This window comes from Crinia signifera, chromosome 11, assembly GCF_055691185.1.
Source record: "Crinia signifera chromosome 11, ASM5569118v1, whole genome shotgun sequence".
Lineage (NCBI taxonomy): Eukaryota > Metazoa > Chordata > Amphibia > Anura > Myobatrachidae > Crinia > Crinia signifera.
The window spans coordinates 85,167,000-85,184,353 of record NC_139227.1 but is presented as its reverse complement, the minus strand read 5'-3'; the positions used below and the strand labels follow the sequence as shown (position 1 = coordinate 85,184,353).

The following is a 17,354-nucleotide window of genomic DNA, read 5'->3' as shown; positions in this document are numbered from 1 at the left end:
TTTTCTTTTTTTTACACATTCGCCAGCAGGGAGCCGGAAGCTGCTCATTAATATTCATATATTCACTGCACACTGGTCCCGATCATTAAATATGCAGGAACGGGACCAGTGAGTACAGCGGCTGGGACCAGTGAGTCCCAGTCCCTTGACAGCTCTCCCGGGGCTCTCCCTGCCTGCCGCCATCTCCCGGCTCCCTGCGGCATTCGTCGGGGGGGGTGTTTAAAATTCGTCACGAGGGGCAGCGAGCCCCTGAGGCGTTGAATAGGGGGTGAGGGTGGGCTGTCAGCGAATGCACCAGCCCTCCAGAACCCGGCGATTTTGCAGCGAATCCAAAACAGGATTCGCTGCACAGGGTGAATTATGGCATTGAATACCTGCCATAAAGTTACCTTACAGTATTATTCAGAAGTTATTATAGTTTTGTTACTAGTGAGTTTCTCCCATGAAATCCCTAAGGAAACTTTCTTCATAATCACCTTTAAAACATCTCTAAACAGTATTTAATAAACATTTTCATTTACCTTTTTTTCAGATTGTGTTGGGTCCAATGGGATTCAAAAAAATGTGAGTATTTTTTTTATTAAAGTACAATCCTGAAGGTAGTTTTAGGAGCACATACGGTACTTTTTATAAAAACTATATTTAAATATTTCTAGCTTTTTATAGTCAGAATATTCTTTATCTTACCTCTGTGGAGGAGGAGGGCTGCCGCCGCTACTGCTGCTAGTCCCAGTCTGCTTTTAGGTCCCCGCCACTGCCGCCAATCCCAGACCAGACCCCGCTGTGGGACTGGTGCATGCGCAGTAGCTGCATCGGTACTGCGCATGCACTGGCCCCAGCCTCTATGGGCTTCTTCGGTAGCAGCCCACAGATTAATATTCAGGGTCCCGGTTTGGCAAATGTGCAGTAACGTCCTCTGTACTGCGCATGCGCAGAACCCAGTTTATGGGCTGCCATGCAGCAACCCACATACTGTAGAGGCATCCTGGTGGAAGGGAACATCTCCTAATGGGACTGACTTGGGTGACTGGCAGGTCAAACTTCCAATAGGAAGTCACTGCCAGTCACAGTGAAGCCATTGCAGTCTCACAGACTGCATCTGGCTTCACACAGTGTCGGATTTTACCTTGGGGGCTGCAGCCCTGCAGCCCATAGATAAAAACCGCCACTGCTAATAAAGGCAATGTGGCCAGAGTGCTAATTTTGCTGGGGAGATTTGAATGCTTTTTGTGCCAGTTGTGAAGTTAATGCTTGTAGCACCACATGTAAGAGACATATCAGGGTTTGTTGGGTCCTCCACACCTTTACTGTCCTCAACCAAAGCAAAATATATATTTCATAGTTTAGTAAATCAGACATTTATTGAAACATATATGAATAAAAACTGCCAGTGGCTGTTCTTTTTGTCAAACCAAGTGACATGTAGAACCAAAGTTCAATTAAATAATCACCTGTCCTAGGCACTGTGTAGAAGGTCCAAGGGTTCCCCACTCTGATCCATTATATCACAGTTCTGCTCGCCTGTCACTTATAGCAACACATTTCTCCTGGTAAGTCTTTTTTCAAGACATGTGTCCATAATGGCAAAATCTTGAGACAGAAATTCTCAGTAAAAAGAAAGAAATCATCAAATGGAAACAAAAGAAATTTGAGAGACAGATTAGAATCCAAAAATATGTAGAGAAAAAAATGGGGGAATAAAGAAGAAAAAAAAAATAGGCAAAGTATAGTGAAATTTACTAAAAGTGAGAGTTATTAAAAGAAATGTTGTCCATAGCAACCAATCAGATTCTACTTATCATTTATCTAGCATCTTCTAGAGAATAAAATCTAGAATCTGATTGGTTGTTATGGGCAACATATCTCTTTTCTAAAAACTCATACCTTAGTAAATTTACCCCAAAGATAGTCATATTCTAAATAAAGGGGTGATTTTTAAATGATCGGACAGTGCCAAATTCAGCCCCATGGTTGGGGGTCTGTGCCTATAAAAACCCTGGCACCGAACTGCTTCATCGAGTTACACACTCGCTGGGCTGATCGTTGCGGGGAGGGAGGGCCGGTCGCAGAAACGGTGATGGTCCATGGGAATGCCCAGCATTTTGTGGGCATCCCCATGAAAACGCTAAGCATTTCCATGGGAACGAAGGTCAACCGATGCCTGCCGGGGGTGGGCAGCTGACTACAAATGACGTCAGCACCCGCCCCCTTTGTGGCGGACACCAAAGGAGATAAAAGTCAGTTCAGACTGACTTTTATTTCTGAAGGCAGGAGAAATCATTCGATCGTCGGCGATCATGGAATTATTTCTGCTTGCTGGAGGTATGCAAGGGGATGTGTTAGCTTGCTCAAAGTCATCGGCCCATCTAGCAAGGCTGCTTTTTAGATTTGCTGCTCATAGCATGATGGAACTCTCTACACATCTATCTGTCAAACATGGTTTCTCAGGGCTGCTGTAAATATACCTGAGTTCTCCCTCATCACAGGAGTCTGGAGATACTTTTATTGTATAGGAGAATAGAGATAACCCCAAAGACTGGTCATGGAGATTGACTGTCTGTATAACTGCTGACATGCTGTAGGTTGTGAAACCTGATGTGATCAAGCCACAGGGGTGAAACGCGCGTCATCACACACTGACCACCGGCGCCGGTGGATCGGTGCATCAACAGACTGCATATCACGGACGGCCGCGGCGGGACCGCTGCCTGTCTGTGCTGTGTCTGAGGTCCGGGCTCCATGCCAGGTCCGGGATTCGGGCGGCTGGGGAGTGCTGCATGCTGGGGTGGGTTTCCTTGAGTTCTGGGGGATTTGTGACTGGGGCGGCACCGGGAGGCCAGCGCTGCCATCTTGGAAGTGGGCAAAACGCATATTGGCTGCCAGATTAAAGTTTCCTACCTCCCTGCACTGTCTAGCCAATGGCAGACTCCAGTAATACTGACACCTGTCGTTGTTGCCTCTGTGGCTTCCAGCCCGTGGCTCTGGTACCATCTGCCTGTGGGCTTGCTGCACGTTATTCTGGTGTCTGCCAATTATTCGCCAGACTACGCCACCTTCTGGTCATTCGGATACTCAGAGACTTTTCAGCTGCAGTCTTTCCCATAGTACTTTGGACTGCTGGATTCTATTACTCTCCATATACGCCATTCTTCTGCCATAATGATTTCATCTTGCCAACAAAGCCCTCTTCCCCGTGATTTAGATCTCCCTCAGTACCGCTGGTCACTTCGTGAGTTATTGCACGAACGTATTATTTCTAAGGACATTCCCTCAAAGACGCTATTTGAGACTTTCCTTGTTTCAGCCTTATCTCAAAGCCATGATTTGAATAAGTGATTTTGTTTTCCATTTATGAAACCGGTACTTGTTTCCTAGCACGGCCACAATCGCGGGCATCGGGTGTCATTTTTAGTGGTCTGCGACGCGACCGACGCGATGCCCCCAATTTTCCCATTGAAATGCATTGAAAAAAGTCAAAATCGCGTCGGTCACGTCGTATGCGGCTAAAAAAGGCTTAAATGGTCCAGACGCGATGCCCCCGATTTCCCATAGGAAACAATGTTAAATGCCTCAATTTACCCGCGATGCCCCCGATTTCCCATAGGAAACAATGTTAAATGCCTCAATTTCACCAAATCATCATAGGGAACAATGGTAAATGGGCCAGAAACCGCCAAAAACACCCCTGAACAGTGAAATGTCCCCACAAAAGTAGTTTACGCCACCCCACGATCAACGCGAACCCGAAGCGTGGCGAGGGGCAGCAGTACGCGTCCTCCGACCTTTTCATACCCCCACTATCCACGTCGGCGTGGAGTTGAGAATAGAATAGTGTGGCGAGCGCAGCGAGCCACCGAGCCCGAAGCGTGGCGAGGGGACGCGGATACCTTCACAGGTAAACGCGTCCCTTCGCGGGCTTCACAGGTATCCGCGTCCCCTCGCCACACTATTCTATTCTCAACTCCACGCCGACGTGGATAGTGGGGGTATAAAAAGGTCGGAGGACGCGTACCGCCGCCGCTCGCCACGCTTCGGGTTCGCGTTGATCGTGGGGTGGCGTAAACTACTTTTGGGGGGACATTTCACTGTTATGGGGTATTTTGGGGGGTTTCTGGCCCATTTACCATTGTTCCCTATGATGATTTGGGTAAATTAAACCATTTAACATTGTTTCCTATGGGAAATCGGGGGCATCGCAGGTAAATTGAGGCATTTAACATTGTTCCCTATGGGGAAATCGCGGTCATCGCGTCGGTACCATCGCACCCGATTTTTTAGTGCATGCGATGGCCGCGATGCCCCCGATTTTTATTCACGATGCCCACGATCATGATCGTTGTGGCCGTGCTAGGAAACAAGTACCATGAAACCTTCTATAATAAAACCAGCTCGTTTTAAACCCCTGATCCTAAAGTAGTTCCTGAGCACCACAAAAACCTACCTAGTCCTCAGGCCGTGACACTGCACAGCAATTAGCAGCACTATTAGGGGAGCCGCAAGGACATTCCCCGGTAACCTGCCACCTCTCCTGGCGAACTTGAGCTGCCGTAGCAAGGTATTATCTCGCTCTCTTATCTGTGACTTGCGCACACTGTCCCTGCTCTGACCACATACAACAGGGCAGCAGGCAGCACTTAACACAATGCAATCTCTATCCTCTCCCACTTGAGAGGTCACTGAGTAACTACCTCACTACTCTAGCACTCTCTTACTGAATAAAATAGGGAAGAAAAACACCTGCATTAAACCAGCCAGTTTTAACCCTTTCTCCTGGTCCGTCTACTGTTCTACAAATTCTACTTCTGTGACACTGACGAGTTTGCCTGACTCATCATGTGTTGGCACACATGTGTGGAACGGGATGGGGACTACGATGAAAAGTGAATAGTGCATTACATAGAGGTTACACTGAGTTATCATGTACAAAAAAGTGTTCAAATGTGTTCACAAACATAAAAACTTATAGCCATGGAGGAGTTACTTTTCAATCCAGCCTTGTATTTGGCAATTTTCAGGATTTTATTCATCTTCAGATATGACTGTGCCTACTCCATGTCCTTCACCTGATTTTCTAATAATAATCATTATTATCATCATCATCATCATCATTGCACCTATCTAAAAAGATATGTCCAAAATATGCACCTATATACTCTTCATATTTTGCATTTGTTTTGTTATACCCTCTGTAAACATTCGTGATTCCGACCGTCAGCATACCAACATTGGAATCCCGACCTCCGGTTCTCCGACAGGAGGGTGAGTGCAATGAAGCCCCATGCGGACTTGCTGCACTTGCCATAGGTTCTATTCTCCCTCCCTGGGGGTTGTGGACCCCCACGAGGGAGAATAGCCCCTGTCAGTCGGGATCCTGACTGTCAAGCATTTTACAGTCGCTCCGTACTCCGGCAACTGTAAACTTTCAGTGCTAGAGTAGGGTGACACTGCACGATATCCCGCTCAATGAACACACAACATTATTATTATCATCATCATCATTTATTTATATGGCACCACAAAAGATCTGCAATGTCCAGTTACAGAGTTTATAAACAAAACAAGAAAACCGTTACTTACAGTTCAAGACAGTATAGGACAAGTACAGAGTATATAAACATATCTGCATCAGTAGACGATACTGAAATAAATATTGGGGTGGCATACAACCCGGGGATTAGATGCCAAAGAAGGAAGTATGGAGATGGTTTAGATAAAAGAATGAAGAGTAAATGAGGTAAGAGGGCCCTGCTCATTCTAAATGGGAGTGGCAGACAGACAAGGATGACACAAGTCGTAGAAGTGAGCAGGTAACTATGGGTTGGGACATTCTTGTGCCAACCTGAGTGAGATGGACTACTAGCCATGGGGCTGTACAGGCTGCATGGTATGAACCTCTGCACAGCAATACTGGTCATTGGTACCAATAAAAGCTTGCAGGAGTCCAGGGGCAACTTCCATAAAATTTTCCCCACCCTGCCCTCCAAGAATGGGCGGAGTGCAACCCCTCCCCCATGCTACCGAGTACCTTAGACTGCTATGGTCTAGGAATGAAATATCAACATGTTGGCAGGCAGTAACAGCTCCACACACCACAACTTAACCCCAGGGAACACTATTGAATAAGTGTCAGAGTCACAGAAGCACCCACGGCTGCAGAGAGGGGATCAAAAATCACACCCATCACCAGATCCACAGATTTGTGGAGGCACACAGTAAAACTTTAGGGTCCTCTCCAGTCCACAGAGAAAACTTATTGGAGACCATTGCAGAAGCCATGATTAGTACTGGGACTGTAATCCAAGATGGCACCTGTAATGAGAAGATCCTGCCATGTAGAACAAGAAGCTCCTACATCACTTAATTACAGCAATTACAGGGTAAGAATGACTGTGTGTGGGAGCCTCGGGATGACCACCCCTGTTGTCAAACCCCAGCCCTTAGCAGCAGCACCACTTGTGTACCCCTGTGAACTGTGCCTACATGAGAACAGAAAATTACAAACCAGTTATGGCTGTTCATTTGTGTGTGAAAATTCAGTTGAAAAGTACATGACTCTGCATTACCTGTTTTTGGCCCTTATTCTGAATCGTGCGGTACGGCCCGCGTGCGGCCGTACCGCCGATGTTTTCAGTCTGCACATGCGCAGAGGTCAATCTGCGCATGTGCAGCCCAATTCGCCGCAGACGTAGTTCGTCCGCCGCAAAGGGGGCGTATAGGGGCGTGAGGGGCTTCATACCCTCATTTCCCTATGCATACGCCCCGCGTTTCATGGGCGTTCCCATGCAAACGCGGGGCGTATGCATGCTAATGAGGGTATGACGCCAGTGATGGGGGCGGGAAGCTGACGTCGCCGGATGTCAGCTCTCAGCCCCCATACAAGCTATCACACGGACGATTGTCCGTGTGGTCTCAGCTTGCGGGACCTGGTGGGGCGTGCGGCCCTGCCTTCGATGGTCGCCGACCATCGAATGCAGGGGGCAGCTCCCACCATGGTGGAGGCGTACGCCCCACCATTTTCTTGCGGATCGCCAGCCGTCCGTGTACGGACGGCCGTGGCGATCCGTATCGTGGGCGGGGATTGGTTTGTGCGGCCGGAGCACCGTGTGCGGCTTCGGCCGCACAGATCTGAATAAGGGCCTTTGTGTGGTTCCCTTCTGCATCGCGCACAGTGCAAAAACATATATGATACACACCTATACTCTAGTCAACACCCTGACCCTAAGTCTCAAATCAATAATACTGTACTTATGGAATGTTTCACATTTGTACACATTTATGTATATGAAAATTGTCAATATTTATTTATTTCTCTGAAATCACCACCTCGGTTTATTGATGTTTTTTCATAGAATATAAGTTTTTATTACTTTTTTTGTCGCTCTTGATTTTTTTCAGCCTGGAGACACTTGGATAGACAACTGCCAAAATTGTACCTGTGACAAGGACTTGCTCCAAGTTTCCTGTAAAACCATGCAATGTCCAGTTGTAAACCTTGACATGTGTAACAAACCTTGGCTGGAGCTATACACTACGCTAAATGAAGATAATTTTTGTTGCCCACATTATGAATGCAGTATGTGTAGACTTGCACTATTTGACTTTTATACATTTTTTTGAAAGCTAGTTTAAAGATTGCACTGAAATTAAGGGGACCATTCTGGTTGACTCGCAAAGCTGTGAAATTCGATTAAACGCCACGTGTTGACAGCATGTATGCAGATTTTCCTTGTACGCATGCGAATGGACGTTTGCACAAACATCCATTTGCAACTTGCGTTTAAAGCAGCGCTCGCAAATCTAAGTCACTCTCTTGTGACTCAGATTTGCGGCACCCTGGTACGAGAAGAGGGAGGGCAGTTGATATCCGGTGATGTTAGCTGCCCACCCCCGGCACTCGCATCATGGGCGAATTACCATGGGAATGCCCATCATTTTCATTGGGACGCCCATGAAACGCTGGGCGTTCCTAAGGACGCGACCCATGTCCGCCGCTCCACGCTCGCACTGCTCTGTTCGAATGGGCTGGTGACTGTACAATGTTCTGAATGCATTCGCACAAAGGGCCTGAACATGCGCATAAGCTATTATGTGCATGCACAGTCCATCACCATCGCTCACCCGGACTTCCTCAACCCGGAATTCCGACTGTCAGAACATCCCAACAGTCGGAATCCCATGCCATTTTCGTTTCGTTCAACTATATCTCGACAGCCAGAATTCAATGTTCCGGCGTATCAGAAATTCCGCCTATTGCAGAAAATGGATGTGGGTTGTCAAAAAATGGCCGTGAATTCGACAATCAGCAGCCGCTTCCGACAAAACAGATCCGACTGGTTTTAAAGTCGGATCTGTTTTGTCCGAAGCTGCGTTAAATGATGTAGGTAATGGCACCATTGAATATACGAGAGCCGCTATTTCCGTTGATGAAAGTAGCAGTTGGGATTGAATACCCCCCAATGTGTTGCACTGTAAGCATTGTCATTTATTTTTAAGGACAGAATAAATCACAATAGCACTTACTGCATGTAAAACCAATGCATGCTACATTTTTTTAGTGTGACTGCTCATTTGAGCTATACAGTATTTACAGAAAATGATTGTGACTAATATAGTCAATATTGAATTATGAAATGTTAAACTGATGTATGTTATTTGACAAATTAATTTATATAAAAAAATGAAACTAGGTGAGTGTTCATTATGTAAATTGACTGAATTAGAATAATCGACAATTCAATGTTGCAACAGTGTTTTTTCCACAGGGTGTGAGCCATACAATTGTCCTAATCTAACAAACACCTGCCCTTTTGGATATGAAGGTGTTCCTACAATTCGAAAGGGTGACTGTTGTGTCTCATTTACCTGCAGTAAGTTTGAGGTCTTCTTCTTTTTCTTCAATGGTGTGATCTATGGTTTAATCTAGAGATGAACCAAACATGATAGCTTAGTGGGCGCCCAACTAACATATCAGTACCAGCTTTTATATGGTATACTGTGCAAGTGCCAAGGTTCTCTATTCATGCCATCTTCAATCAACAGCAAAAATATAGTGCTATGGATTGTTTCAGGGAGGATGGTCCCAAACTGGTATCTTGCCTATAGCCCCATGAAGACTAAAGCCGCCTCAGATCAGGCCTTACTGTATGTTTCACTGAAAAACCACTAAAAAAACAACACTTATAAAATCAACATAAGAATGTCTGTAAATAGGACACCATATAAAAAGGCAAGCTTCATCCAGACATGTTGGAAAGGTATGTAGTTAATTTACCCACGGATGAAATACAGATTGACAGAATCCCTAAAACCAATGACTGTCAAAATACCGCTATATACAGCACTCCGACAAACGAAATACAGACAACATCTAAGAGTCAACAATCAACACACTGACAGGTACAAAACAACGATGTGCCTACAGGCAAAATATTGACACAAATAATACCAAATACAGGCCCTGGTTCTGTACCACTTGCTGAGCAGCAGTCATTTGCTGTTTAACAAGCGGCTTAACTCCAACCGGCCGAATGCCCCCCCCCCCCCACACCTCGAATCCCATCTGCACCATGCAATGGGTTGTATTCAAACACTTCCCCTCACATGCGGCCAAAGGGGAGAGAAATCATTCGATGGTGGTCGACCATCATTGTAAACTGGATTTTTTTTCCCGTTGGAGTCCGCTGAAGAGGGGGCGGGTGCTGACATCATGTGATGTCAGCCACCCACCCCCTGCCCACCCAGACGTTCCCCAGCTACAGCTCTGTTTCCTCCACAGGCAAGTGTGTAACTCGCTGAAGCCATTTGCACAGGAGATCTAAGCATGCACAAAGCCCCACCATAGGAATGATTCTTTTTGAATCGGGCCCACAATTGTTTTATGATTTTTTTCACAAAAATTGACTTGTTCCTACTTTACCATCCCAGTAGGCATAGAAGGATAATATAATAGAGTGCCGAGCACTGTGCCCGAAGCGTGCAGAGCCATGCGTTACACTTATATGACATCTATGTTGACATTACAACTCTGTTGGCATTTCGACATGTTTGGCATTATGATCATGTCGGTATATTGCGCATCAGCATTTTAACTGCTGGTATTATTGAACATCAGTATTTACCCCCTCAATTGTTGATAAATCATACTGAACCTGTTGGAATCTGTACGTCTAAATCAGTGACTTTTTGAATGTGTCATTAGAACATTCTTCAATAGTGTGAACAAATCAATATTACCTAGAGTCTCTCTGGTCTTCATTTAGAGATATATGCCAACCAAATCTTTATGTAGTTGAGGATGTGCCACAATGTTCTTGTGACCTCTTTAGAAGTGGCTCCGATGTGACAAAAGGGAGATAATTAGGAAAAAGTACCCTTACTGTTGATACCTACAGCAATCATCTCACGCCATTAGTACTACTGCAATCATTACATTTTAAAAGTGAAGTTTTCACTTATTCTGCACAAAAACTTTAGACTTGTGTGAATGCATGAAATGCGATTTGGCAGATACTCTTATAAGTGGAATCTACTAGATTCAGGGCCGGTATAAGGCTTCTCAGCACCCTAAGCAAAACTTCAACCTACTGCAAAATCCCCCCCCATACTGCCACCAATCCCCGCTTTCTGACCGCTTATGGCATACTTGCCTAACATTCATGGAATGGCAAGGGAGGCTCCCAAAAATTGGGTAGTCTTCCCAGCCCCCTGCTTTCCCTAGAGGTCCCCCTTTGCCAGCGACAACAAATTACAAGGAGGAGGGGACAGCAAAGTAGGGAAATATGCCCCAAGGGAAAGTATGGAGGTGAGGTGTTAGAAGTTCCGCAGCCACCACCTGAATTAAGTACAAGAAGGATCCTTATAGACATCATTGATTTTTTGAAAGGCAGACTTGGTGGTGCCCGGCACCCTAGGCAGATGCCTAATGCTGCCTAATGGCCGAGCTGGCATTGACTAGATTACCATTATACAGGCATTATGGTTTGTATGTATACATTACTAGTATTCACTTATATTTTTATGAGAACGCATACTATGTTTTTTTTTTTTTTCTTATATAACAGCTCCAATGAATGTTTGCATAGAGAACGGAACTCTCTACCAGGTATGAATAAAATCCATCATTTTTTTTAACCTGCAAAACATGATTTGCATACAGTAAATGTTATTTTGTCACTATCTAGATTTATTGCAGCACCTGCCAAGCACTAATTTAATGGCCAGTAAGCTTGATAGTTAAAGATCAACGTAAAGTTCTTGGATAGTCCAGTATGAGCAATTTAAATGGTACTTGGAGGTTGGTGAGTCATTGCCCAGTACGAGGAATTCAATTTTGATTAATTGATCAATGTATCAAGAAAATACGATATAATGTACTGTACGTTATGGCTATTAACCCCTTAAGTGGTGGGTTTGTCTAGGGCATGACACACCTCCCAGGGTGGTTTTTTTCTGCACCAAAAATATTCACCACTGCAGCTGCCCCTGCTCCTTTGAGGCTGCCCCTGCTCCCCCTGCTGCTGCTGCTGTGTCCATTGGGGTTTTTCGTCGCATGGGGGTGGTCGAGTACTAGAGCTACTGTGTGAGTGGGGAAGCATTGATCGTGGCCTATCTCAAAATATTTTTGCCACTTTGGCTGTCATTACCAGTAAGGTTTTTCACTGAGATTTTAAAATTGTAATTCTGATGTATATTGATAGACTCTGTGAAACTGGGTTTGTTCCTTAATTTAGAACAGTTTATATGATAACATAATTAATGGAAAGCTCTTTTTGTTACTTCAATATTAGTAATGAATAAACAAATAATGATTTTCCTAGCTATGGCTTTAATTGTTTATATATATATATCTATATACCCATACAGATTGGCCAAATCATTTGGGCACAGAGGTCATTATGCAAGATGTGTTTCTGCTCTGACATTATTGACTCAAATACTGGATTTAATTCTGTTATCTGTGAGCCTATATTCTGCACGATTTACTGTTCACAGGTGAGTTACAGATATGCTCAAACACATGACCTACTGTACTGTAACCAATCAATTCATCAGTTTTCTACAATACTGAATACTATACCAATACTATACTTATACTGGATACTAGACTGCAACCCTAATTCTTTTTCTTTATTATTGATTAAATGAAGTACCAGTTAGTATTGTGCTTTATATTGCAAATTTGGTACTTATGTAATATCTGGGCTCCCGTTTTTCTTATGAGACCGCGTCCCCGCGCGGGGCTCGCTGCGCTCGCCACGCTTCGGGCACGGTGGCTCGCTGCGCTCGCCACACTATATAAAATAATCTCCATGCGTAGTTGGATAGTAGGGGTATGAAAAAATGGGGTGCATTTAACATGGAAGCCCAGATAATACATAAGTACCGCAAATTTCTTTTCACAATAATTAACTTTGAATATTGTTCTATAAGATTAACTACTGGATTCAGCTTGTTCTAGAAATGAAATTAAAATAAACATTTTTATGTTTTTATAACCTTATTAGGGTTTTGTCTATAACAAACCTGACGATGATTGCTGTGGAACGTGTGTGCAGGTTTCATGTGTTGTGACAGCTGCTGATGGATCCACCGATGTACTCCAGGTATTTACTTATGTTAAGCAGACATCTTTTATCAGGTTTATACTCACACAAGGTTTCCAAAATAAGAAAATACAAATCCAAAGCAGCGGCAGAGTGTTGTGCACAAATATAGTTTAGGTCAGGCCTTGTGCTATTTTTCATCACCAAAAATGGACTCATTTATTTTAATACTAGCTGACCCGCCCGGCGTTGCCCGGGAAAACCTTCTTTCTTTATTTCCAAAATTGCTAAAAAATGTAATCTTACAGTATGCTGTGCCAAAGACCTAAGATTGTAATTTGTTATAGATTCCACCATAATGTTAGAATGTGTTTGCATTGATACTCAATGATGGCAATGAAATCAGGTGTGGTGTTGTTGTTTGAAACACAACGCTCCTGAGTTGATAACTTGTATGTGTTGATGAATTCCAAATCCACTCCTGAGATTTAGCACCTACTGTATGACATATCCTCCAACATCTGAGGGTCAGAAATCGGTACAAAATCAGAAAGGGATGTGGTCACACCTCCATTTCTATACTTTCAATGGTACAGTTTCTAGGACGTGTAATTACAGGCGCTGAGTGCGTGGGGATCGGGGTGGGCATTACTTACCGGGCCATAATTAATAAAAAATTCACTGCTCCCTTCCACTGCCACTCCCCTCACCGAACCTGCCTGCGGCAGTCTCTGAGGTCTGGGGATCTGTAAAGCATATACACCGGGCATCTCTACCAAACGGTGGGGCAGCCCCTGAGTGTGGGAGCAGGTCCGCGGACCTGGCCACATGATGTCATGACGCGACGCACGCTACCCACACCACTGTAATGCACCACTGGAAATGGGTGCAATGGGCCAAATTCTTCCCTACACCCGCCGGGCCAATCCACTGATCCAGCCATCACAATCATCAATGGGTGCATTGATAAGGTATGAGTGTAAGAAGTTGAAGAATAAGACTGAGAAAAATAATTGCCATGTTACAAAGTGTACAATTTACTCAATTAATCGTGAAAAAAAAATGTAAGTGTACATAAAAGAACAATCAAGAAATGAAAGTAGGAGTAAAAAGTTCTGATTCAAACTCATAATTGTTTGCATGAAGTGGGTTGTGAAACAAATCTATAGGTGGGGTATGGATATTGTTTGCATAATTGGTGTTTGTTACACCTACAGGGGGCCCTCAATTGATGGGATTTTCACTACAGTGTCACCTTAGGGGGATTCCCAATTGGTATCCAGTTGGTCTTTTAGGGACCCTTTACAATCCTGTAGGTCTCTTCTCCTTGAGCTTACGGTCTCCCTTAATGATAGTCAATCACTGAGGGAGACCGTAGGCACCAGGAGAAGAGACCAATGGGATTGTAAAGGGGTCCCGAAAAAGACCACCTGAACCCCAATTGGAAATCCCCCTACGGTGACACTGTAGTGAAAATTTCTTATCAACTGGGGACCCCCCGTAGGTGTACCAAGCACCAATTATGCCAACAATATCCATACCCCCTCCACCTATAGATTTGTTTCGCCATCCAAACAATTATCAGTTTGAATCAGAATTTATTTTTTAATCCTACTTTCATTTCTTGATTGTACTTCTATGTACACATATTTTTTTCACGATTTATTGAGTAAATTGTACACTATAACATGACAAATCTTCATCTCAGTCTTATTCTTCAACTTCTTACACTCATAACATTCAAACAAATGCATGCAGCGCTCATGCCCACCGACCAAACATTATCTATGAACCAAAAGAGTCTGGGAAACCCTTAAGGCAGAGCAGTGCCTGATATCCAACTGACTAACAGGGTGAGTGCAGTGTACCCACTTTGTATTGATCAATGGGTGCATTGGCCAGGACAAAGATTTCTCAGTGCAACTGGCCGAGGAAAGCAGTGACAGGCTGGATGACTGGAGAGACGGATATGGGGAACAAAGTAGAAACGGTACATTAGGTACAGTTTTTATTTGCCGGTACAGACTGTTAAATAAACGGAAAATTTTTTTTTGTGTGTTTGTGTGTGTTGTAGTGTATGTGGTTGTGTGTGTTGTATTGTATGTATCTGTCCAATGCGTAAGTGTGTGAGGTGTGCTATGTATATACAGTATGTGTGTGTTGTGTCTTTGTGTATCTGTGGAATGTTTAAGTGTGTGTTTTTTGTGTGTTGTACTGTTTTTTGGGTGTGTGTGGTGAATGTGGGTGTGTTGTGCTGTTAGAGGTATGTTATGTGTGTGTTGTGTGTATCTGCCCTATGTGTAAGTGCGTAAGGTGTGCTATGTATAAATCTGTGTGTGTGTGTGGTGTGCTGTGTGTATCTGTGCAATGTTTAAGTGTGTGTGTTCTGTGTATTGTACTGTTTTTGGGTGTGTGTTGTAGTGAATGTGGGTGTGTGTTGTACTGTGAGTGGGGTGGTATGTGTGTGTGTTGTGTTGTGTGTATCTGCCGAATGTGTAAGTTTGTGAGGTGTGCTACGTATATATGTGTGTGTAGTGTGCTGTGCTGTGCGTATCCTGGCAATGTTTAAGTGTGTGTGTTCTGTGTGTTTGTTGTACTGTTTTTGGGTGTGTGTTGTAGTGTGTATGGATTTGTATTGTACTGCATGTGGTGTGTTGTGTGTGTGTATCTGTCCAATGTGTAAGTGTGTGAGGTGCTCTACGTATAAATGTGTGTGTTGTGTGCTATGTGTGCGTATGTGGTGTACTGTGTGTGTGCGTTATGTGTGGTACAATGTGTACGTGTGTGTGTTATGCGTGGTCTATGTATATCCTCAATTATTTCCTAATTGTTTAAAGCCTTCACCATAATGTTAGAATGTGTTATTCATACTCAATGACAGCAATGAAATCAGGTGTGGAGTTGTTCCTTTATCAACGGTTTCCCAGATCGTCGATCTTTTCCCCAGAACATCAATGAAGGCAAATTAAAACTTGATGTTTTTTTTAATTTCTAAGTGAAATTTCCCAAAAACGGCTTCGAGGTGCACACCACCGGGTCCAGAGGTATCTTGTTGCCAAATTTGGTGTCTCTGAGTGCCACGGTGTGTCCGCAATGCGACGGACACGCACACACACACACGCACACAGACTCTTCAACTTATTATATAGATTATTAATCTTGTACTGCAAATTGCACAAGTATGCACACAAGTTATATAAGCATGGACAGTTGGTAGAAAAGGTCATCTGTTTTATGACACAAGAATTCAATAAAATGTCCTTGCTAATGACTGATCAAAGAGAAGGGGACAGAGTATATATACTGTATATAATTTCCCCTTCTATTTAAGCTTGCTAATGACTGATCAATCATATATATCACATGTAAAAAATGGCAGATCAAGATGTATCACATGTAAAAAATGGCACATCAAGTGCCAAATTGTATGTGAGCCTCCTGGGGAGCTGCCGGGCGGCTCGCAGGAGAATTGGGACTGAATTGTTCCTAGGACAAGTCAGCCTAATGTGTGGGGGCCTTTAGAGTCCACATATTAAAGTGCAGGACTCGCCCTGAACTGGGACTGCACACACAATATTAAGTCATTCCTTTGGAACAAACCTATAAAGTTTTTGAATTTTGTCTTTTTTATTTTTTCTTGGTATATTTTTTCTTCTATTTCCTGCCATGGCCACTGGAGGAGGGGATTCCTGGATGAGAACCTACTAACGCAAGCAGAATAGGCATCATTTCTCTCACGGATGATGATGCCGACAAAGTTCTATTCGATCAGCTTCTGACACTGAACAGTCTGGTCCCCAGTCAGATTTTTTAGAATCAGGCCCGGGAAACTCCGGGAACAGGTCCAACCGACCTCCAAGAGGAAGAGGCATAGACCACACTCCCACCGTAGAAGACCTAGGCAAACGCAACAGGAAACAGGCCAAGATCTAGTATTTAACCTGTCTGATACAACTTTGACCAAACCTATGTTATCACTCCTTGCTTAAGGACTCTCTTTTGCGCCTACTTGTACACATGACACCTTCGATGCCACAGTCGACCTATATAAATTCAGTTGAAAACTGAGACTACATGAACAATTCGGTGACACTTCTAATACCGAACAAAGATCTAAATTCAGACCTCTGTCTACTTTTGATCCCTCATCCTCTAACTCAAGCATCAAAACTTTTTCCAGAATAGTTTAACAGGATATACAACAATCTCCCATTACACCAAGATACAAAAATCTATCCCCTGATGAGGGGCTGGCACTTAAAACACTTAAGCAAGATCCAAATTTAGTAATACACCCAGCGGACAAAGGGGGAGCCATTGTAATCCAGAACTGGACACAGTACAACGAGGAAATTATTTGTCAACTATCAGACACTCACATCTACAATCTGGTTCAGCAAAATCCAATCCCAGAGTTTAAGAAAAAAGTTGATGCCCTATTGTTGAAAGGACTAACGCACAAGTAGATAACAAAAGAAAACTTTGATTTTCTCACAGCTCCATTTCCAGTCTGTCCGATAATATATACATTGTGTGAGGTGTGCTATGTATATACAGTATGTGTGTGTTGTGTCTTTGTGTATCTGTGGAATGTTTAAGTGTGTGTTTTTTGTGTGTTGTACTGTTTTTTGGGTGTGTGTGGTGAATGTGGGTGTGTTGTGCTGTTAGAGGTATGTTATGTGTGTGTTGTGTGTATCTGCCCTATGTGTAAGTGCGTAAGGTGTGCTATGTATAAATCTGTGTGTGTGTGTGGTGTGCTGTGTGTATCTGTGCAATGTTTAAGTGTGTGTGTTCTGTGTATTGTACTGTTTT

At 43.8% G+C, this 17,354-nt stretch overlaps 1 protein-coding gene across 1 annotated transcript in view; it reads left to right on the top strand.

Annotated features, from left to right (window-relative positions):
- LOC146045090 (intestinal mucin-like protein) overlaps positions 1-17,354 on the top strand; it is a 111,672-nt gene that overhangs the window by 65,707 nt on the left and 28,611 nt on the right. The window contains exons 4-8 of the mRNA XM_083163773.1: positions 533-564; positions 7,396-7,573; positions 8,763-8,867; positions 11,061-11,101; positions 12,504-12,602. Coding sequence (XP_083019899.1) covers positions 533-564; positions 7,396-7,573; positions 8,763-8,867; positions 11,061-11,101; positions 12,504-12,602 — 455 coding nt within the window. The remainder of the gene's footprint in view (positions 1-532; positions 565-7,395; positions 7,574-8,762; positions 8,868-11,060; positions 11,102-12,503; positions 12,603-17,354) is intronic.